The following is a 23,964-nucleotide window of genomic DNA, read 5'->3' as shown; positions in this document are numbered from 1 at the left end:
ATTACATTGAAAAATTATTTATTATTTAAATTTAAATTTAAATTATTTGACATTGCATGAAGAGAATAATATTAGAGTTATCCGAAAAGGGTGGATCATGTCTATGAGATTTGGCTTGAAATTTGAAATAAGTAATGCTACTTTTCATTCTTGATTTTGTTATTCTCGGTCACACTTACTAAGTTGACATATTTTGAATGGTTAGCTATTCGATTAAACAGTTGAGATATAAAATTACTTCTAAATATAATACCCCAAAAGAATTTAACTTAAAAAAAATTAAAAATCAAGAAAATCATTTGCCAATATAATAAAAGCATGCATGGACTGTGAGGTTGACGCTGCATGGGGACGACGCATGCATTGTGGGAGCGTCCAGTGAATACATAATTGGAGGTGTCAAAAAAAATAACTAAGTAAAAAATAAAAAATAACCAGCGGTCCAATGGAAGTGTCAAAATGAGTGGGCATAATAGGTTTTCCTACGTAAGTAGGTTGGCTGCGAGATTGACGGTACTACGGTATGGGCATCTGGCTATAATCCAACGAATGAGCAAACTCCAGAGGTAGCAAAGCCCGCAAAGGAATAAAACTCAGAAAAAAGAACAATATATTTTTTAAAAATTTTCTTTTCATTATTTGATACTTATATCATGGATTCAAATTTGTGTTTTTATTACTATATTTGAGTTTTTAATTGGTTCGTTAAATTTTCTTTTGTTTGCCTAATATGGGAATTTAGAGTTTTGTTATAGTACTGCTCTTAATCCATATTTTGATCCTTAAAAATAATTTACGAAATTTATTTAAAGTATTAACGTTACCATCTGTCTGTCTATCTAACACACGTACAGCAAATGTACGTTCTTGTCGGTTGTCAGATAGCTCGATTATCCATGTTATTATGTCGAAACAATTGATTATTGGATAAAAGTTGACCCGTCGTGGACTATATATAGTCAGATGCAAAATAAATGTCCTGCAAAAACCATAACACATATCAGACAAATAAAATATATTGGTACATGAAGAACTGCCACATCAAAACAAGATCAATGGAAAATTAAGCAAAATGGAAAGAATCATGGTTCAATTATTAAACAGACAACATGAATCATATTCATCGCCATGAAGAACAAAGTGAAATTCAGGTAATTCGCGTCAAAATAGTTGGACCAACCAAGAAGTGTCATTCTAGCAGTATGGAGAGCAGCTGTAAATTTGTAATGCAATGGTATTAGCTAGAAATTAATGGTATTACCTCTGGGTGATGCATATCTCACCACTTTGTTTCCATGCATCTCCCGTCCATGAATGGAGTCAGGGGCCTGCACATATTTAGTATATCTCAATAATTTTCCTGGAACAAGAAATTTCTTTTTCTAATGGTGCCTGGAGGTTGCTGAATAACTTTGACGTACTCCTCAAACAGCAGAATGCTGGTTTCCCAAGTGTGAACACGTTTGATTTAGAATAAAATATTAGCATATCATAGCAACATTGTTGCCTTCAATGATATCTCATCACGATCATTCAATGATATCTCATCATGATCAAGCAAATAACCTTCTATCTTCATCACCTTATTAAACCCAACCAGGGTCCAGACTAGTTCCTCCAGTGCAACTTCAGGTGATCCTCTCACTGAAAATTCATGAACAACCCCTTCAACTTCAATCATGCTGCAACCTGGGACTTCCTTTATTATCCCTTTTTCTTTCATTAAGGTTCTGATTCTCTTTATGTCATCAAATCTATTAGCTTTGGCATATACATCGCACAAGTTCACATAAAAAGAATAATTCAGAGGTTCCATATCAATTAAATACTTCGCCACCCTTTGTCCCAATCCCACATTCCCATGCATTTGACAACCTCCAAGTAATGCACCCCAAACAAACACATCTGGCTCCAGTGGCATGCCTCTGATAAGGCATTCTGCCTCGTCAAAGAGCCCAGCGCGGCCAAGCAAATCAACCATGCAAGCATAATGATAAACCTGTGGCTCAATTGAGTAAACACGTCTCATCCTGTCAAAACACCAGCGACCTTTCTCTACTAGACCAGAGTGCGCACAAGCTGACAGTAACCCAACAAAAGTCACATGGTTGGGCTTCGCCCCAAGGTTTTCCATCTCTCCAAAAAGATTAAAAGCCTCTTTAGCAAACCCATGAAGAGCAAAGACTGATATCATCGCTGTCCATGCCAAGGTATCCATTTTAGGCATATCCTTAAAGACCTCATATGCTTTTTCCACGCATCCACATTTGCCATACATGTCAACCAGCGCTGTACCAATAACCACATCACACTGTAGGCCACTTCTTCTCAAGTAACTATGCACCCATTTTCCCTGATCAATTGTGCCCAGATAAGCACAGGCTGAAAGAACACTAGCAATTGTAATCTTGTCCGGTTGGACCATAACATCACATATAATCTGCATTTCATGAAAAAAATCCAAGGCCTCCTTCGGCCGGCCACCTTGAACAAACCCTGTAATCATCGAATTCCAGGTAATAATATTCCTCTTCTTCATCCTCCTGAACAAATCCAACGCCATGTCGAGTTCCCCACTTCTCAAATAGCCAATAATCATCGAGTTCCAAGAAACAACATCCCGATCTAGCATATTGTCGAACAACTTCCAGGCAAAGGTCAAATATCCACACGCCATATACAAGCCTATCATAGAATTCTGAACAAATACGTCATCATAGAGTCCAAACTTGATGGCTTGGGCATGAATGCTTTGACCGGTGTCACCATCAAGCCTCCTGGTGCATTCCTTCAGGAGGAACGGAAAAGTGAGGTAATCTGGTGCAATGCCACCATGAAGCATTTGCTTATATAGAATCAAGGACGGGCACGAATTTGTATCATCACCACCATTGGTTTTGCTGGCATAAGCTCTAATCATAACGTTGTAGACAGAGGTATTTGGGTTCTTTATGAGTCGGAAAACATCGGCAGCATGGCTGAGAGAGCCTGAATCCGAAATGGCACAAAAGAAAAGGAGACGAGTCAGAAGAAAATGACGCTCGTTCGGGAGTAGATTGGGAGACGTTAGGATATGGGTATTGATTTGCTTAAGCTCTCTCATGGTCTTGAATTCTTTGATTAAGCGTGAGATTGTGTTCTTGAGAGTTAGCCGTTGGGTTTCTCTCATTTTGACGCCTCATCGACCATATTATGGGTGCCTCAAATTTGGAACTTGAAAAAGCGGCGGTTTTTCAAGAAGGGACAAGCGAGCCGGAGTCGGACATGGAGATGGACCGGAGGGTTAAACTACATTGGCTGCCTTAGAAAAATTTTCATTTCAGCGATGCTTCAAGCGTATTAATAAACAGAGTGAAATGACTACCAAAGAAAAAGTCATTTCAGTCCTCCACGAGTTTCGCACAATTTTTTTTTTTTAAAAAAAGAGTAAATACAACTTCTAAACAAAAAATAATAATAATTTTTTAATAATAAACTCTACTCTTTTCCAAAACAATTGGATGGATATAACATTACTAGTTAAACAAAACTTGTAAATATATATATTTTTTTCTCTTCATTTCTAACATCTTCAGTGAAGATGATAACTTCGTACTGGTCAAACCCAGAACCACGAGGTGCCATTTCCTCGACATGAGAAGAATCCAAACACTCACCAAACTGCCGCTAAACCAGCAGGTATTAAACATTCAGCAGGTCAGGGACGGCATAAGCATGGCTACAATTAAACTATATACTGGTTGAAAAAACCATATTGTTTTTATTTATGCAACATAAATAAATGAAAAAAAAAAAAAACTAGTTCTATAACAGAGAATTCTCCTCGGGTCCAGAAATGGTTATTGCAGCTGAGAAAAAAAGGACTGGGTTGAGAAGAATCCCATTACACATAAATATACTGTTACTGAGACCAAAAAATATCAACAAATAAAATGAACAAAAATCTTTAAGTAGACAGGAAGCCTTCGATTCAAGCTTGTCAGACCTAAGGAAGTTGCACTTAGGCGCTTGTGTTGTCCTACAGATGTCCTACAGAAAACCTTCGATCCCACGACCAGCTCTTACTTGCCCGTATATAGTAAGAGCTTCTTCCATGACTTGGGCTTGAGCCAGCATCTGAGCTCTCTTTTTTCCGGACGGATGCGTGGAAAGATAATCCCTTAGTTTCGAATCGCCTGTCAACTTTCCCAACTTTTCATACACTTTAGGGGCCACACGAGGATCACATCCAGCTGAAGCAATCAATAGCAGCCCTATGTAATCTGCTTCAATTTCCATCCTGCACAGAAAATCATTTATAGAAGGGTGAGCACCCGGTCTAAAATAAGTTCATTTTCACCTGTGTGTTGCACTATAATCCCTATTAAAATACTAGTAGGGAAATAAAGTTTATAACAATTCATAAATATGAAATAAGCAATTAAAAGGATTCCGGTGGCAAACCATGTGGCTTAACAAACAAGAATATACATAATAATTAATGGAATGCACCACCAAACTCCACCACCACTCACTCTCCTCCAAGCATTTGGATCTCCTATAGTTTCTTCCCCAAATCTAGGGCCTAAAATGAAAGGGAATTATATGCACAAAGTGAATTCCATAACATTTATTGCTACCTGTGGAACACACTTTATATGCCTTATATTTTTCTCACTCTTGACCCTAGGCAGGAACTCTAAGAGACTTGGTGCTCCCAAAGGCAGGCGGGAGGGGAACACACCCACACAACATATTTGGTTGTTGGGTGTGTTCCCCAACAACCAAAGGAACTAGTGGTAACGTTTTTAAATATATATATAAAAAAATTACACTAGGTGGCACTTTTGGGGCCACGTTTGGAGGGCAACCAAACATTTTCCTTTGAATGCACTAGGGGGCTCTTTTGGGGGGCAACCTAGCATCACCCTAATTCAAAACAGAAAGGAAAGCAAATTATCTATCCAGGAACCTTATGGAAGTTTACAACATTCACACTTACTGTCTCATTCCAAATAATTACATCCGACTAGGGGGGCAACTCCAAAAATTTTGTGAGCACCAAATAGATCTCAGATATCTTTCCACACTAGAATGTAAGGCTCCGTTTGAATGATAAGAGTATCTCAGATGATCTAAGCTTATATGTGAATGGTAGTAAGTTAAGATATTTGAGTGGGTTTTGTGTAAGAGCGTGGGTCCAATTGAGATGTGTTGGATGCGTTTGGATGTATGAAATAAGTTTAAATGTGTTTACCTTTTCATGGAAAGTTGAAATGTGTTTACCTTTTCACAGAAAGTTGAAAAGGTAGTGGATCCCATCAATAATTGGTTTGTTGTTGTAGTGATGGAATAATTATGAGAAGTTGAAAAAAGTAGTTGGTCCCGTCAGTGATTTGTCTTCTCAATAAATAGTGATGAAAACACGACCCACTTCAGATGAGCATTACATGTGTGTGTTTGGATGTTAAGTATAGTCTAACGTATGGAAGTACCTTAGATCACCTTAGCATCCAAACGTAACCTAAGCTTTTTTACATTCTTAGTCGCCGCAAAAGAAATCAAATTTGGCCAAATATAAAAATAATGTCATAATTGGTTCAACATTTATACAATTCATAAATTTTGTGGTCTGATGTTGTAGGAAACAAATGAGAGAAAAAAATGAACTTTATGAACTGGAACTTATTCAATATCCAGCAAATATTTGAAGAAAGCTACACCATTTTGAAGGAACTTGTGCTCATTAGAAACTCTAAGATATTAAGGTCCATTACTAGGACTATATGGACGGTCGTTTGTGGAAATATCTTTTAGTGCCTACCTATTTACTTGCTACATCCATAAAGAGATTTCACAAAAGTAAACTTTTTTTGATAAGTAGATTTCACAAAAATAAACTTATAAACTAACATGGTTTCATATGATACGTTAGACCTACTTTACAATAAAAGTAACCGTACAATTTGACGTACCATATCAAATCACATTATTTTTTAAGTTTATTTTTGTGAAATCACTTTGTAGCTAAAGCATTTTTGTTACAAAGATGTCTTTCACATGGGGCCTTTTCAAGATTAAAGTAATGGATAGTGCCAGCTTTTTTGCCCTGTTTTCGTGTGAAGGCCGTGAAAAGGCCCCATGTTTCTGCCATCTTTAACATGCTAAAAATTCATTTGCTGTGTTTGTTCATATGGTTGATCATTTGATCCTATTTAGCATGTACGCATGTACACAGCCCGCAACACCACATCAATACTGACGCTAGCCCCAAAGTACGCTGTTATCATGCTGCCTTGTTGACCACTTCATGCTGATGTCGAACAACTTAAATCCTTTCACTTGCATAATACTGGCACTAAACTAAACTTGTTATGGATCCTTGTAACATTGAGGCTTTTCTGAAGAGAATTTGGTTATAGCCAATAAATTCTTGCAAGTCAAACCTCCAAGAAGTCCCAAAACTCTATGAGAAAGACAGATCTACATAGGCGTAAATCATTCACTTTTTTAGTTCTAATCATAATGAAGTCCTAGTAAGACTAGAACCAAATATTTGGAGCATGAAGTGAAAAGCGGTTCTGAAACAATAGTTAAAACAAGGTAACCCTGAACGCCAACATTCTCAACTTTCCAATAGATATATGCATCTAGCTGAAGATCATAAACAACAACAAAAAAAAAGCGAAAAATAGAATACGGAATTCAGAATTTCATTCGTAAAGAATTATGGTGTACCTCCGAGAGAAAGGAAGCCTTAGGAAAAGAACAGACATTGTGTTGACAATGTCAGGCATAACAAACTGATAAAGTATCAGTTGTAGAATAGCAAACCACAGGTTCTTTGTAATCGACTCCGCGGCATGTCGAGCCACAGCATGCCCAACCTAATTAATCAAAACAAGCTTTCTCACATAGCAGTTTAAAAGAACACAAAACAATCAGAAATCTTTATCCCCCGCATGGCGCATATTATAATAAGTGGGGCTAAACAAAACGTATCTCTACCTCATGCCCAAGTATTGTTGCTATCTCAGCATCACTTCTAAAATGCTCGAGCAAACCTGTAAACACGACAATCTTCCCACCCGGTAAGCAGAACGCATTAACAACAGGCTCATCAACCACCAAAACCTCCCAATTCAATCCTTCCAAATGCGATGTTTCTGGTTGAGACCCTCTCTCCAGTCCCTTCTTCCTGCTCTGGTGAACCCACTCATCATCAAGAATTTCATCCTCTTTAAACCACTTCCCTTCCTCACTGTCTTTCAACGCCATCAAGGTCTCATGGGCCTTCGCCTCGTGCACCCCGCCTACACTCTCGGATGCATACTCCAAATCACTCCATACCTTCTCATTCCTCAGTCCTCTCTGCAACGCTTCAATGATGTCCCTGGCTATCAGTCTCACCCTCACGCTTTCCGGGTGTATCGCCGGCAATATTTTGCCCTTAAAGGCCGCCTTCATGTTCTCGAATTGCGTCTCCCCGAGCTTTCTCTCCATGCTTCTCGATAGAAGCACGAAATGTTTTCGATTGGTATATGGGACAGTCTCCAAATTCCCGAAATACACAGTGATCACAACCCCAGAACCCACCAGAACCACAATCAGCATGTTTCTCGGGTTCTGAAACCACCGCCGGGGTCCACGAGGCTTAAAATGCTGAACCCGGTACCTATCGACATAGTAATATCTCTTAGCGCCACCAAAAAAGGAATTGCTCTGATTGAACTGAATATTATGAAATCTATTCGGCGCAACTTGTAAACTCCTTTTATGAGAAAAATTGGAGTATGAAGAAAACTGGGAAGACTTGGCTGTATTGGCTGAAAATATAGAAGACCCAGTTTGGGAAATTCTCGAACTGGGTTCTTGGATTGAACCATTAGATGTGATCCTGGAAGTGAAATTCCGGAAAGCATCGAGGGAGAACTTTGTTCTTCTAAAGTATCCCATGACGATGAATAAGAACTACAAGCAGAAATTTTCGATTTTCGGTTTCAGATTCGAATAGGGCACTGAGCTCGTTCCGGATTCAAGTGAAAAAAAAAAAAAAAAAAGGGATGCTCCTGGCCGCTTCTTCTTTTGGATATGAAAGGAAAGAGAGACAGAGCAGGGAAAGATTTTGGGGTATGGAAAAGGAACACATAGGTTGGCAGAAGCTTGGGGAAACCCTATGTTGCGGAAGAACGTTGACGCATCTGTAACGGTGGACATTTCTTCTTCTTTTTTTTTTTTTTCCTCTTTTCTTTTTCTTTTTTTTTTTTCTGTTATTATTATGAAAGGACAATGCTACAGCCCATTGGGATTTCCGGCTGGTAGTGTAGGATTGTTTTACATGTATTTTTTTTTAAGTTATTTTTTATATAAATTTTTTAATATTTTAAAAAAATAAAATAAATTTAGAATATCATTAAAAATACACTTTCTTAATTAGAAAGTAAAAAAAAAATTATTAAAAAATACTTCCTTAATCATGAAGTAAAATAAAAAATTATAAAAATATTTTTTTATTTTACTTCATGATTAAGAAAATATTTTTTAATAATATTATGATCTTTTTTATTTTTTAAAAATATTTAAAATTTTTAAAAAAATTTATATAAAAAAAAAAAACTTGAAAAAAACACATAAAAATACACTACTAGACCACAGCGGGAGCTCCCAGCGGAAGATAAAGCATTTTCCATTATGAAAACCCTACTCTTACAGTTGGTAGCTCCCGCTGGATCTACGGTTGTTTTTTTTTTTTTTCCCTAATGATTAAGTGTTAAAAAAAATGTTATTTTAAAAGTGTTAAAAAGAATTCATGTAAAGAAAAAACAAAAAAAACAAGTAAAATCAACTGGCGAGAGCCCCAGCAGGTAGGGGTGTAACGGGTCTGATTTGGTCTATTTTTAGATAAAATTTAAGACCGAACCAGTATGTACAGGTTTGCATTTTCAAAAATCGATTCCGCACCGGTTACCCCACTAAACAGGTACTTCTGATTTTACCAATTTTGATCTGGTACGGTCCGATTTTAATATACTATATTATATATTATATAATAGTATATAATATTATAGTGATAATATATTGTAGTATATTATAATTGTATTATAAACTATAGTGATATATTATAAAAGCCAACAATCATATTTTTGATGTCATCTTTTTTGTGACAAATATGAAAGTCCTCATACCATGATGTGATAAGGGTCTCTAGAGAGAGAGAGGGAGGGCTTGCAGGCGACTGGGATGGGGGAGGAAGGGAGATAGAATAGGGGGAAGCAGTTCCTCTACGGGCAGTCCATTTTGCACATACTTTGCGCACCCTCGCTGACGTGGTGGGGCAATTTGAAAAAAACACAATCAAGCCTAGAATTGATGAAATTCTTAAAGAAAATAAACAAAACAAAAAACTGAAAAGCCAGCACGTTTCTCTCGCCACCAACAAAGTTTCACACTCACGTCTCTCTAACTTTCATGCTTCTTGTGCATATATGATTATTGTTAAAATTGACATTTGTTTCCCTATTGTTCATGGTTTTCTGATGTGATCGATTGCTAGTTCTTGTATTGATGTGAGGAAGGTAATACACAGTTACGTAATTTGCCGAGCTGGCCTTTTTTGCATACCATCATTTGCACAATCTTGATTAAATCCAGGTTTGGCCTAGAAGAGAATCATATCATGCTTACATCTACCCATAAACATTCATCAAATTTCAGATCTCCACTATTGTTTGGCTCTAATGATTCTCGATTCGTTGAATGCAATTTTCAATTGGTAAACGAAACGCATTTCCATTCAAACTCCATAAATATTTAAGTATCCTTAATAATCCTCAATACAAACAATTCCAACTAGTTTTTGTACAACATTACATATTAGAGTGACATAATAGAGCTGATAACACCAGAAAAAATAGAATTCTTAGATCACAAAATCGGGAGAGACAATTTCAAGAGCTGGTAAATTTGGTCATGACCTTGGTACCCTCGGAGACGGGATGGTGAGCCAGTTCACCGGGCAGCACCAAACGCACGATGGTCTAGATCTCCCATGAGGTCTTGTTGTAGTGGGCTAATCAGGACGACTCCTAGGTGAGCTTCTCGAAGATGTCGTTGATGAAGCTGTTCATGATGCCCATGGTCGGAAATTTCGATGTCGGGGTGAACCTACTTAAGGACTTTGAAGATATCAATCTTGTAAGTCTCGGTGCTCTTCTTCATTCTCTTCTTCTTCTTGAGATTGATGGTGCCAACTTCCTTGGGTATTCTCTTCTCGGCTTTCGGCTTCTTCTCAATTGGAGCTTTCTCGGCGGCAAGCTTCATCTCCGCCGGCTTCTTCTCTACCTTTATCGGTGCCATTGATAGACTAGAGAGAGTGCAACGTGAAACTTCTAGAGAGAGAGTGCAAGGGGTGCACAAAATCGTCTGGGTTTAGCTTTTTCTTTTTATTGAAGTAATTTACGGCATGTGAGTGTAAATTTTAGTTTATTACACGTCCTATGTAGTGGATTTTCATTGATTGATGTTAAAGTGGAGTTTTCAACCGATTAGTTGGGAGCCTTTCCCTTCTAAGAGATCCAAAAACTTCAAAGAAAATGAGAAATTTTGAAATAAGAAAAACATACAAAATTTAAAAACAAAAAGCTAAAAAAATATTACAAAATTCAAATAAAAACTAAGGAATGACAGCCACCCTCGACCAGTCATGGCCTAAACATGAATAACAAATACCATTATCTTATTGAGTGCTTTATTTTCAAATACACATTTTACATTGCTGATATAATAGAATTTAATTTGTAAAATATTCAATGAAAGAATAAAATCAAAAAGAAGAAAAACGGTATGAGAAGAATTGCTTTACAGTTAAGTAAGCCCTAAACTTTAGCCCTTGGTCATAAGCATAAGTACTATTAATTAAGCCCCTGAATTGAATCAATCTTAGGATCACGAGAAATGAAAGAATTCTAATTCCCCAAGAGTATTTTCATAACTAAGTTCAAAAAAATCAAATCAAAAAAGAAATGTTTTAGCTACAAATGAATTTCACAAAAATAAGCTCACAAAATAACATAGATTGATGTAATATGTCAAATTGTAAATTCTTTTATTGTAAAATACATTTGTATAATATAAAGTGATGCCAATTTGTGAATTTACTATTATAAAATCTTTTTGTATATGTAGAATTTCTCAAATCAAAATACATGCACCACTAAAATAATATCAACGGTTTGGAAGTTTGATAGTGCCTCTGACAGGGTGCGGGGAAGGGGTGCCCCTGCCTCGTAGTGGGCGGGTAGCACCCCTACAGAATAATACAACTAATATAGGCATTTTACACTAACAAACTAACAGAATCAATTGCCCAAAAAGATTACAATCTGCTAATTACAAAGAATGAAAGAATAAAATAAAATGTAAATAATATGAAACAAAAAAACAATTTACTATCCTTTATCCAAACGACATGTAGTTGCTGTAGAACGACATGTAGCATCATTTTTATTATGTAATAGCCCCCCGCAAAATGGAGAATAGAGGTTTGATATTCCCATCTTGGACAAATGAGTCTTGAGAAGGAAAGAAGGTATAGTTTTAGTAAACATATCTGCTAGCTGGCTGTGAGAAGGAACATGAGAAGTAGTGATGTTGCCTTCTTGAATCTTGTCCCGAATTAGGTGACAATCCATCTCAATATGTTTAGTTCTTTGGTGAAAAATCAGATTTGCAGCTATGTGTAAGGCCGCTTGATTTTCATAGTAAGGTAAGGCAGATTGAGAATGAGAAATCTAAAAGTCAGCAAGCAAATATCTCAACCAAGTGAGTTCACAACAAGTAGAAGCCATGCAACGGTACTCGGCTTCAGCCGACGAGCGAGAAACAACTGATTGCTTATTTGTTTTCCAAGAAACCAATGAGTTACTAAGGAAGATGCAATAACCAGTGACTGAACGACGAGTGTCGGGACAAGAGGCCCAATCGGAGTCACAAATAGCCTTAAGTTGGAGCTAAGAAGTATAGGACAACAAAATGCCTTGACCAGGGGCAGCTTTGATGTATCTCAATACCTTGTGTGCAGTAGCCATATGTGTAGATGTAGGATAATCAATAAATTGACTCAAATGCTAAACAACATAACATATGTCGGCCCTAGTGAGTGTTAAGTACAATATACATCAATGAGTCGACGATAGGGACTTGGATCAGCCAGAGGAACACTAGTTGTTTTGCTGATCTTAAAATTATGGTCAAGGGGAATTTTGAGAGGCTTGCTCCCAAGTGTACTCGAGTCGGCTAAGATATCCAACGCGTATTTTCTTTGACATAGATGGATGCTTTTGGATGAACGGGCAACCTCCAAGCCAAGAAAATAACGCAAAGACCCAAGATCACCTAAGGTCTTTAATTTTAAAGTGACTATTGAGGAATGCTTTGAGAGAAGCAATAGAAGAAAAGCAATTTTCAGGCACAATAATATCGTCAACATATACAAGCAATGCAGTAAATGATGTGCCTTCAGATTTAGTGAAAATGCTATAATTAGCCTTAGATTGGTAAAACCGAAAGTAATAAGAGAGGAAGAGAATTAGGAATACCATTGTCTTGAAGGTTGCTTGAGGCCATATAGACTCTTAAGCAATTTGCACACTGGGTGAGATCCTCCTGTTGTGTATCCCAGAGGTTTACGCATGTAGATCTCCTCTTCCAAATCACCGTGGAGAAATACATTGTTGACATCAAATTAATGGATGAACCAGCCTTTAACAGTTGCTACTAAAAGTAAGACCCGAACAGTGACTAATTTAACAACGGGAGAGAAAGTCTCCGTGTAGTCAATACCCTCTTGTTGGGTGAAACCTTTGGCGACAAGCCTAGCTTTCAGCCTCTCAACAGTCCCATCAGAATTAAACTTTGTCTTGTACACGTATTTACTGTCAATTGCTACTTTTTTAGGAGGAAGATTAGTGATGAGCCAAGTGTTGTTTTGCTCTAAAGCTTGCAGTTCAAAATTCATTGCTTCACACCAGCCAGGGTCCTTAAGTGCTTGCTTGTATGTTTGTGGGTCAAAAATGAAACAAATTGAAGTGGAAAAGGTAGTAAATGAGGGAGAGAATTTCTGGTATGTGAGATAGTTTGATAAAGAATAATTGTTACTTGAAACAATGTCTTCCAGCTTGGATGGCAATGGTGGGGAAGCAGGGAGTATGGCATGTTGACAGTGGAAGTCTTGAAGATATTGAGGAGCTTTCCTTACCCATGTTGTCCTGCGAATGAGGGGTGTGAAGGAGGAAGGCATAGTGGTATTTGTGGAAAAAGGGTGGGAGAAGTGTGAGGTGTGGTTGCTATATTTTTTGGAGAGAGGGTGGGCTACCCAGAATTATTTTGTGATGGCATGGGATGGGATTGTGTAGCTGTTTGTGGAAAATCAATCAGGTCTGGAAGTGGTTTGGTAAAAACAAAATCATGATGTGAGGGTGGGAAAATATTGGGAGTAAGTGAGTGAAAAGGGAATATTGTCTTATGGAAGACAACATCCCGAGAGATGAAGGTTGATTTGGTGTTAAGGTCAAGAAGTTTATATCCCTTGATGCCAAAGGGATAGCCAAGAAAGATACACATGCAATCTCGGGGATCAAACTTTTTCCTCCCATGAGGGAGTGTTGTTGCAAAACAAAGTGAACAAAAAAATTTCATGTGTGCATACATTGGGAGTTTTGTTTTGAAGAAGAGGAGTAGGGGTTCGATTAATTAAGTAAGTGGCGGTCAAAACACAATCATTCCAATATTCAAGTGGAAGGCCAGCATGTATTTTTGGTGCTCGAGCTACATTAAGTAAGTGTTGGTATTTTCTTTCCACAATGTCATTTTGTTGTAGAGTGGCAACACAACTTCTTTGATGTATGATGTCTTTATTGTTAAAAAAATCTGTCATTTAAAATTCACTTCCATTGTCACTTCGTAAAATTTTGATTTTGTGGTCAAATTGATTTTCAACCAAGTTAGAGAAGGAAGTGATACATTTTCTGGTTTCTGATTTATTGTGGAGAAGGTACAACCAAGTACTTCTTGTGTAGTCATCAATTATTGTTAGAAAAAATTTGGAACCATCATATGTAACAATTGAGCAAGGCCCCCATAGGTCACAGTGTATTATCTCAAAGGGTCTAGAGGTCTTGTGTTGGTTGTGAGGAAAAGGCAATCGATGGAGCTTAGCCAATGGACAAATGTAACAAGGTTTTGTATTAATAGATGAAACATCTTTCTTTATAATGGGATTTGTAATCAGATTAATACAAGGAAAAGAAGGATGACCTAGGCGACAATGCCATAGGTCAAAAATATCTGTACGGTGAAAAATAGAGGCTAAACCAGTAAAAACAGCAATGGAGAAGGTTGAAAGTTTAGTGACTAAAGTGGAAGGAGAGACCCCAGTTCTCAAGAAATGATCGAGGCCACTTCGTACTTCATCCTTCTCAATCGTTCTCCAAGATAAAAGGTCTTGAATGAGACAAGAAAACTAGACAACAAGTGAGAGCAACTGCCAATTTTTTTTGCAAAAATTAAATTAAATTAGAAAGAAGGTATGCATAAAACTTCATGTAGACAAATTGATGGAGTGAGTTGGATAGAGCCAATATGAGTGACAGAGGCCTCAGTGCCATTTGGCATTTTAACAAAATAATTAACATGGCAGTGATGGTTGTGAGTAGTGAGGTGCAGCAGACCATGTGGTCCGTTGCACCAGTGTCAATGATCCAAGAAATATTTGTGAAGTGAAGTGGAATGTGTGTGCATGTAGAGAGGCAAAGAGAAATGCTAGAAAGGTTGGGTTGCGGGTTAAGCATATTGGCAGAGGTGAAATTGGACTGAATTGAATGAGAGGGAGGCTGAGTAGCAGCAGAAGGTTCCCGTGGCTGAAGCAGAGCTAGTAGTTGCTGATACTAAGTTCGAGTTAAACCCACTCTTCCTTTACTAACCGTATCAAGGTTAGAAGCAAGAGACAATATAGTTTGTGTGGCAAAAATAGTGGAATTAGTGTTTTTGTTGAAAAGCTTATGGCCCGGTGGATAGCCATGCGGTTTGTAGCACCTCTCCATGGTGTGACCAGATAAATTGTAGTGAGAACAAACAGGAGGTTCTGCATTTCCAACTTTAAAACATGTTTCAAATGTGTGACTAGAAATTTTGCAATATGTGCAATAAGCACGGTCTTTCTTAGCTGTATTTTTTGTCTGAGTTGTGGTTCTAGTAGGTTGGGTAAAAGGCCTGTTGATGGCTAAAGCCATGGAATCAGGGGATGGTTTATGGGAAAGAAGTTGGTGTTGTCACTCCTATTGTTGAATGAGGGAGAAAATTTTGCTCACGGGTGGAAGGGGATTTAACAACATAATCTAGTCACGGACATTGGAATAGGTATCATGCAGACCCATAAAAAATTGAAATACACAATCACGTTGATATCTATCGAAGAGGGTTTTCACAGTTCCACAAGTACACACAGGAATCAGATCATAAATTGAAAGCTCATCCCAAAGAGTTATGAGCTTACCATAGTAGATACTTATAAAGTTTGTATCTTGATTAAGACTGGCTAGAGTTTTCTTTAACTGAAAAATCTGTGGACCATTCTAATGGGAGAATTGGGCTTGAAGATCAAGCCATATGTCGTGCACATCATCAACAAAAACCACGCTCGACTTGATTGAAGAATTGATGGAGTTCTGGATCCACGACACCACCATGTCGTTGCAACACTCCTAGAGCTCAAGAAGAGGATCCATGGGTTCGATTGGTTTGGGAATATCTCCAAAAATAAATTTCAATTTGTTTTTGGCACGAAGGGCCCGTCGCATAGCACGTGACCAAGTGATTTAATTATTGGTTGTGAGCAAATCGGTGACGAGAATAACAGTGGGATTGTCGCCTTTATCTAGTCAGAAAGGATTTCCAAGATTGCTCAAGTTGAGGTATCGGGCCATATCGACAGCACGAGGAGTGTTTGGGTTGGGGTTAGAATGGCCAGATGCGTGAATAGAAGAAGAATCTGCAGAGCTTTCAAGTTGGTCTTCCATGGAGGTGGCGCTTAGGCTCGTGATACCATGTAAGATTGCGGAAGGAAACAGGGGAAAGAGATGGGTTGTAGAGAAAGTCTGGAAGAATCCTTTTCAGTGTATTCCGTATATCTCTTATCGCTCAATGCAGAATAATACAACTAATATAGGCACTATATACTAACAAACTAACAGAATCAGTTGCCCAAAAAGATTACAATCTTCTACAAAGAATGAAAGAATAATATAAAATGGAAATAATCTGAAATAAAAAAACAATTTACTATTCTTTATCCAAACATCGTGTAGCTGTTGTAGAAACCTATTTAGATACAAATAGCTCTAGCTCTAATTAAGAAGGAAAAAAAAAATTGGATATTTCAAAAGCATCAATTGAAGTTGTATTATTAAGTTGTAAAAAAATTTATTTGTATTGTTGAGAACGTACATAGTTAATTATGAATGTTGGGGTGTGTTGGAGATAAATTTAATAGCCAAGTGTTATTGGTGGGTGTGTACAGTTCGGTTGGTGAAATTATGGAAGATTGAATCATTGATTTGTCTTTTTTAACGTGTCTGGATGTTTTTAAATCCGTCTAAGTTTCATCTAGACTTACTTTAAGTAAATTAGTAAGTCTTAATTATGGGTATTAGTTAGAATTAAATCATGTTTATGTCATTGTTATATGGTTGAATTTAGACCTTATTAACGTTCGGATAATAAGGGAATAGAGGTCAATATATGTGTTGTCTAGCAGCATGTTTACAATCTAAGAATTTGGGATTTATCAATTGTGAGGATAATCTTTTTGGACAAGTCTAAATTCATGTTATTAAGGATTGAGTGAAATTTTAGAGTTAAATGAAATTATTTTATTGTAGAAGTTGATGTATTTTAATAGTCTTGAAATAGGTTCTGAGTGACTGTTGACGAACGAATATCGTGTGATTACTTTTGACTAGAAATCGAGATAAATGACTCTTAAAGGGTTTTTGGTAAAAGAATTGGTTGGTTTTTCAAAAGTATAATTTAACGTAAAATGAAACAATGCTACCAGGAATGATATTTTGAGAAAGGAAGTATAATTGGGCGCCCCATCCCAACATTTAGATCTATGAAGAAAAAGTATGGAAAAAAAAAGTGTTACAATTATATATAGAGATTTTATTAAAATAAATTTATAAATTGATATGAATAATTCATAAGATACATTAGATTTGTTTTAAAATAAAAATAGTTTTATAATTTAACTTGGTTTGTAATGTCAAATTTAATTTGGTTATCTTGGTCTCACAAATTAATGTGCCAAATATTTAGCGGCTTTAATTTTTATTATAATTAATTTATAACGTACCGCCTAAAAATGTTGCAGCCGAAAATTTTAATTTCTCGTACATTCTAGCTAGCTTGTGTTATCTTAATAAATTTGGTACGGCAAGATGTAATAGGGAGAATATTGTTATTTAATTTCATTGGCCTACGTAAATATGATGGCATGCACCACCCAACGCTCTACGCAAATATAAACATAGTACATTATCCCAAGTCATATAGCAGTATGGTTAGCAAATCAAGACAAGAGGCCTTTTGTGACTATACCTGGAAGAGTTTTTTTAGGAGTGGTCTGGCCACGCCAGCCTCCACTTTTTTTTTATTATTTTTATTTCAAAATTAAAAATAAATATATTAATGATATTTCGAAATTAAAAAAAAAATCATTTTATGATATTTTGAAAATCTCACTTTTTTTTTTTTTTTTTTAGCAAGTTGACTACTTTTATATATAATAAAAGTTGCCCAGCATCGACTAGCCCCGCTCTCTTTTTTAAGATGAGTTTATTTCTCTTTTTACAGTATCTTCATTAGCTTAGTTAAATGTATCTTTAAAATTTAGTTAATATTATTTTTTTTATATTTATTTATTTTATTTAAATTCAATCTCCACGTTAGATTAATCATTCGCTCTCTATATAATAATAAAATATTATTAAATTAATAATTTTTTATTTCATTTATTTATATCACATTTTATAATTCTACCAATTTATTATTAATAAAAACTATATTCTAATTAAATTAATATTAAAAAATCATATTTTCAAATGTCATTTAATACTAATAATAAAAAATATTTAATTAAATTCATCTAAATTTCTATCTAAATTTCTTAATTACAAACTAAATAGTATTTTTGCTTGGAGTGAAAAATTAATATTTTAATATTTGCTTGGAATGAGAAATTAGTATTTTAATATTTGGTGAATCAATTATGATTCTCCATATTTGGTCAGCCATTATAGTAGAAGTCCATCTTATTTTAGATTTGGCCAATCTAATATGAGGTGTATTTTATATCAATTATATAAATTTTAGCTAACTTTTCTATTTAATCAAGTCAATGTGAATGCTCTTAGTAGGCCTCCCCTTTACGATACCCACCTAATCCTCCAATTTTAACCTACCTCGTTTCTCACCAACCTCTTCTCCAGAATCTTCAAACCCGTCCTTTAAAATAGTTGCCCTCATGTGGGTTGGGTAGCTGAAGGACATGATTAAATTATTTATGTTAAAGAAAATGTATTTAGTTGAAGCAAGCATGCATATCATTTTTATGTTCGACGGTATCTATTACATATTGAAATTACTTAAGTACTATGTATTGTATTACAATAATCTATTAATTCACTCAACAAATTAGTTAGTGATCAATAATGAAATAATTTAATAATTAATCAAATACATAAAGTAAATAAAGTGTTATACCAATTCTGGTTACGAAAGGAAACCCTTTAAAGAGCTCTTTAAAGGTAAAATCCTACGGAACAGCCAAACCCATAAAAGTCTATTTTATTATTTGAAAATCAGTTACAAGTAATTTTCAATTACAAAATTTTTGCTAATTGACACTCTTACTTGACCCTACAAACGACCCGTTTGTCTCTACCGCAGTAATAGCCAAAACTTCTGATGATCTTTAAATATTGACTTGTTTCCTAGAACTCCAGTAGCTGAACTCGATCAATCAAACTCCAACATAGAGTAAGCACGCACTCAATGAGAGAAAAATAACTAGAATTTAAGAATTTTCTCATACATAAGCACTAAGAAAAACTCTCCTGAATCTCCAAGACTGAAATCTCCAGATCCTAACCAGTATGATCCCTTAAATAAACAATCTGATAGGAATTTGACTCTCAGTAGAACTCTGCTGATAGAACAAATCTGATAGAAGTTTGAGTCACAGTGAAATTCTACTGACGGATTTTGCAGACGCCTGATACTTATCTTCTCACCGTTGGAAGTTTCACATTCAAACTCTATTCTGGATAAGATATATCTTGGAACTTGACTTATCTAAAACACTTCCTAACAACCTCAAGATAAAATCAAAATAGTCATAGATAAAGTCAAAGTGTTTTACATTCATCCAAATTACAAAACCAAAAATAAGATAAACTATCATCTTATTCACTTAGTAATATCCAAACTTATCAACTTAGTTACTTAGTTCTAGCCAAATTTTTGCATCTACACATATAATCGATATTTTAATTTTTAATGAAGTTATAATATTATTTTTGCTCTGGTAATTGGCATCAATAGTATTCAATATCTAATAAGTTTATTCTGTTAAGAATTTCATTGTTACTATATATACAGTGATTATAAGTACTTGTGTGCATAATGAGAAGAAAGATATACACCTATAAGGCTATACCACAAGTTTGGGGGTGACACAAATACATTGAAAAATTATTTATTATTTAAATTTAAATTTAAATTATTTGACATTGCATGAAGAGAATAATATTAGAGTTATCCGAAAAGGGTGGATCATGTCTATGAGATTTGGCTTGAAATTTGAAATAAGTAATGCTACTTTTCATTCTTGATTTTGTTATTCTCGGTCACACTTACTAAGTTGACATATTTTGAATGGTTAGCTATTCGATTAAACAGTTGAGATATAAAATTACTTCTAAATATAATACCCCAAAAGAATTTAACTTAAAAAAATTAAAAATCAAGAAAATCATTTGCCAATATAATAAAAGCATGCATGGACTGTGAGGTTGACGCTGCATGGGGACGACGCATGCATTGTGGGAGCGTCCAGTGAATACATAACTAGGTTGGCTGCGAGATTGACAGTACTACGGTATGGGCATCTGGCTATAATCCAACGAATGAGCAAACTCCAGAGGTAGCAAAGCCCGCAAAGGGAATAAAACTCTGGAAAAAGAACAACATAGTTTTTTAAAATTTTCTTTTCATTATTTGATACTTATATCATGAATTCAAATTTGAGTTTTTAATACTATATTTGAGTTTTTAACTGGTTCGTCAATTTTTCTTTTGTTTGCCTAATATGGGAATTTAGCATGATTTTTTAAAGTTTTGTTATAGTACTGCTCTTAATCCATGTGTTGATTCTTAAAAATAATTTACGAAATTTATTTAAAGTATTAACATTCGGAAAATGATTTATACACAGTATTTTTCATAATATTTTACACAACTGCGTTTTAAATTAGAGGTATTTTTGTAAAACATCTTATAAAAATAATATCGTTTTATAAAAATATTTTTATTTTATACCATTATTGTATAATGTATTGAATATAACGTTACTATCTATCTGTCTATCTACCACACGTACAGCAAATGTATGTTCTTGTCGGTTGTCAGATAGCTTGATTATCCATGTTATTATGTCGAAACAATTGATTATAGGCAATGCTACTCTGCCGCCCAACATTTACCGCTGGGCGTGCCGCCCAGTCTGTTTTTATTTTTTTGCTTTTTTCTTTTCATATTTTTTTAATACATTTTTATTTCTTAAAAAAATAAAAAAAAAATACATCAATACACTTAAAATTACTTCCTTAATCACTAAGTAAAAAATAATAATAAAATAAAAAATGATCAGCGGTCAAAACAAGTGGGCAAAGAAGCTTTTCCCATTGAGTATTGGATAAAAGTTGACCCGTCGTGAACTGTATATAGTCACATGCAAAATAAATGTCCTGCAAAAACCATAACACATATCAGACAAATTTTGATTTTAGTAAGGAACACTAAAATTATCTTGGTACATGAAGAACTGAGATCATATATTCTACTGTGATATATTGGTACATGAAGAACTGCCACATCAAAACAAGATCAATAGAAAATTAAGCAATGCCATTGCATTAAATGGAAAGAATCATGGTTCAATTATTAAACAGACAACATGAATCATATTCATTGCCATGAAGAACAAAGTGAAATTCAGGTAATTCGCGTCAAAATAGTTGGACCAACCAAGAAGTGTTATTCTACCTACGGGTAGAAATTATTGGTATTAGCTAGCAGTATGGAGAGCAGCTGTAAATTTGTAATGCAATGGTAAATTAATTGTATTACCTCTGGGTGGTGCATATCTCACCACTTAGTTTCCATGCATCTCCCGCTCTTGAATGGAGTCAAGGGCCTGCACTATTTAGTATATCTCAATAATTTTCCTGGAACAAGAAATTTCTTTTTGTAATGGTGCTTTGAAAGTTACTGAATAACTTTGACGTACTCCTCAAACAGCAGAATGCTTTCCCAAGTGTGAACACGTTTGATTTAGAATAAAATACCAGCATATCATAGCGACATTGTTGCCTTCAATGATATCTCCATCATGATCAAGCATATAACCTTCTATCTTCATCACCTTATTAAACCCAGACAGGGTCCAGACTAGTTCCTCCAGTGCAACTTCAGGTGATCCTCTCACTGAAAATTCATGAACAACCCCTTCAACTTCCACCATGCCGCAGCCTGGGACTTCCTTTATTATCCCTTTTTCTTTCATTAAGGCTCTAATTCTCTTTATGTCATCAAACCTATTAGCTTTGGCATATACATCACACAAGTTCACATAAAAAGAATAATTCAGAGGTTCCAAATCAATTAAATACTGCGCCACCCTTTGTCCCAATTCCACATTCCCATGCATTTGACAACCTCCAAGTAATGCACCCCAAACAAACACATCTGGCTCCAGTGGCATACCTCTGATAAGGCATTCTGCCTCTTCAAAGAGCCCAGCACGGCCAAGCAAATCAACCATGCAAGCATAATGATAAACCTGTGGCTCAGTTGAGTAAACACGTCTCATCCTGTCAAAACACCAGCGACCTTTCTCTACTAGACCAGAGTGCGCACAAGCTGACAGTAGCCCAACAAAAGTCACATGGTTGGGCTTCGCCCCAAGGTTTTCCATCTCTCCAAAAAGATTAAAAGCCTCTTTAGCAAACCCATGAAGAGCAAAGACTGATATCATCGCTGTCCATGCCAAGGTATCCTTTTTAGGCATATCCTTAAAGACCTCATATGCTTTTTCCACGCATCCACATTTGCCATACATGTCAACCAGCGCTGTACCAATTACCATATCACACTGCAGGCCACTTCTTCTCAAATAACTATGCACCCATTTTCCTTGATCAATCGCGCCCAGATAAGCACAGGCTGAAAGAACACTAGCAATTGTAATCTTGTCCGGTTGGACCATAATATCACATATAATCTGCATTTCATGAAAAAATTCCAAGGCATCCTTCGGCTGGCCACCTTGAACAAACCCTGTTATCATCGAATTCCAAGTAATAATATTCCTCTTCTCCATCCTCCTGAACAAATCCAACGCCATGTCGAGTTCCCCACTTCTCAAATAGCCAATAATCATCGAGTTCCAAGAAACAACATCCCGATCTAACATATTGTCGAACAACTTCCAGGCAAAGCCCAAATATCCACACGCCATATACAAGCCTATCATAGAATTCTGAACAAATACGTCGTCATAGAGTCCAAACTTGATGGCTTGGGCATGAATGCTTTGACCGGTGTCACCATCAAGCCTCCTGGTGCATTCCTTTACGAGGAACGGAAAAGTGAGGTAATCTGGTGCAATGCCACCATGAAGCATTTGCTTATATAGAATCAAGGACGGGCACGAATTTGTATCATCACCACCATTGGTTTTACTGGCATAAGCTCTAATCATAACGTTATAGACAGAGGTATTTGGGTTCTTAATGAGTCGGAAAACATCGGCAGCATGGCTGAGAGAGCCTGAATCCGAAATGGCGCAAAAGAAAAGGAGCCGAGTCAGAAGAAAATGACACTCGTTCGGGAGTAGATTGGGAGACGTTAGGATATGGGTATTGATTTGCTTAAGCTCTCTCATGGTCTTGAATTCTTTGATTAAGCGTGAGATTGTGTTCTTGAGAGTTAGCCATTGGGTCTCTCTCATTTTGACGCCTCATCGACCATGTTGTGGATGCCTCAAATTTGGAACTTGAAAAAGTGGCGGTTTTTAGCAATATTTGAAAGTGAAAACAAGAAGGGACAAGCGAGCTGGACTCAGTCAGACATGGAGATGACCGGACGGTTAAACTACATTGGCTGCCTTGAAAATTTTTCATTTCAGCGATGTTTCAAGCGTATTAATAATCAAAGAAAAATGGCATTCGCAGTCGTACGAGTGTACAAACGTTACATAATTTATTTAAAATAAATAAATATGACACCTAAAAAAAAAGAAAATTAATAATAAATTTTACTCCTTTTTAAAGTAATTTCGCGATATTTATATTCTACCTTCGTACTGATCAACCCAGAGCCTCCAGGTGCCACTTCCTCGACATGAGAAGAATCCAAACACTCGCCAATCTGCCGCTAAACCAACAAGTATTAAGCTGCGTTTAATTTTCAAATTCTATTAAGCTCGAGTTCAATCTAATTTTAAAATGACTCTAACTTCTAAATATCAAATTCTCAAATTATTAAACTTATTTCAATTTAAAATCTTCTTACACGTGAGACCTATAAATTTTTCAACTTAAAACATTTTTATACGTGAGACCCATAACCTTTTTTAATTTTTCATAAAAA

At 35.9% G+C, this 23,964-nt stretch overlaps 3 protein-coding genes, 1 long non-coding RNA gene and 1 pseudogene across 4 annotated transcripts; all 5 read right to left on the bottom strand.

Annotated features, from left to right (window-relative positions):
• Positions 1-892: 892 nt before the first annotated feature.
• LOC121248289 (pentatricopeptide repeat-containing protein At5g66520-like) lies at positions 893-3,269 on the bottom strand. The gene is made up of 2 exons (XM_041146708.1): positions 1,262-3,269; positions 893-979 (listed from the first exon to the last, which is right to left on the bottom strand). The coding sequence occupies exon 1, from the start codon at positions 3,167-3,169 to the stop codon at positions 1,490-1,492; it is 1,680 nt and encodes a 559-aa protein (XP_041002642.1). The 5' UTR covers positions 3,170-3,269; the 3' UTR covers positions 893-979; positions 1,262-1,489.
• Positions 3,270-3,740: 471 nt separating this feature from the next.
• On the bottom strand, positions 3,741-8,070 carry LOC121248309 (mitochondrial metalloendopeptidase OMA1-like). Its single transcript, XM_041146737.1, has 3 exons — positions 6,988-8,070; positions 6,718-6,866; positions 3,741-4,279 (listed from the first exon to the last, which is right to left on the bottom strand). Exons 1-3 carry the CDS (start codon positions 7,933-7,935, stop codon positions 4,030-4,032), a joined length of 1,347 nt encoding a protein of 448 aa, XP_041002671.1. The 5' UTR covers positions 7,936-8,070; the 3' UTR covers positions 3,741-4,029.
• A 1,856-nt stretch (positions 8,071-9,926) lies between these two features.
• Positions 9,927-10,335, bottom strand: LOC121248382 (annotated as a pseudogene).
• Positions 10,336-21,202: 10,867 nt separating this feature from the next.
• LOC121248407 lies at positions 21,203-21,567 on the bottom strand. Its single transcript, XR_005937451.1, has 2 exons — positions 21,442-21,567; positions 21,203-21,357 (listed from the first exon to the last, which is right to left on the bottom strand). It is a non-coding gene; the product is annotated as an uncharacterized LOC121248407 (long non-coding RNA).
• Positions 21,568-21,604: 37 nt separating this feature from the next.
• Positions 21,605-23,476, bottom strand: LOC121249213 (pentatricopeptide repeat-containing protein At5g66520-like). Its single transcript, XM_041147934.1, has one exon. The coding sequence runs from the start codon at positions 23,321-23,323 to the stop codon at positions 21,605-21,607; it is 1,719 nt and encodes a 572-aa protein (XP_041003868.1). The 5' UTR covers positions 23,324-23,476.
• Positions 23,477-23,964: the final 488 nt, after the last annotated feature.

The sequence above is a fragment of the Juglans microcarpa x Juglans regia genome, chromosome 2D (genome assembly GCF_004785595.1).
Source record: "Juglans microcarpa x Juglans regia isolate MS1-56 chromosome 2D, Jm3101_v1.0, whole genome shotgun sequence".
NCBI lineage: Eukaryota > Viridiplantae > Streptophyta > Magnoliopsida > Fagales > Juglandaceae > Juglans > Juglans microcarpa x Juglans regia.
Note: the sequence above shows the minus strand (reverse complement) of the source record. Positions and strands in the feature narration are given on the sequence as shown.

What these genes read in the sequence shown, in the direction of transcription:
- LOC121249213 (XM_041147934.1), bottom strand. Translation starts at nt 23,323, where the DNA reads ATGAGAGAGACCCAATGGCTAACTCTCAAGAACACAATCTCACGCTTA.
- LOC121248289 (XM_041146708.1), bottom strand. Translation starts at nt 3,169, where the DNA reads ATGAGAGAAACCCAACGGCTAACTCTCAAGAACACAATCTCACGCTTA.
- LOC121248309 (XM_041146737.1), bottom strand. Translation starts at nt 7,935, where the DNA reads ATGGGATACTTTAGAAGAACAAAGTTCTCCCTCGATGCTTTCCGGAAT. An exon ending in CAACAATACTTGGGCATGAG is followed by an intron (nt 6,867 to 6,987) that starts GTAGAGATACGT and finishes TTGATTAATTAG; the next exon opens with GTTGGGCATGCTGTGGCTCG. An exon ending in AGGCTTCCTTTCTCTCGGAG is followed by an intron (nt 4,280 to 6,717) that starts GTACACCATAAT and finishes TTTTCTGTGCAG; the next exon opens with GATGGAAATTGAAGCAGATT.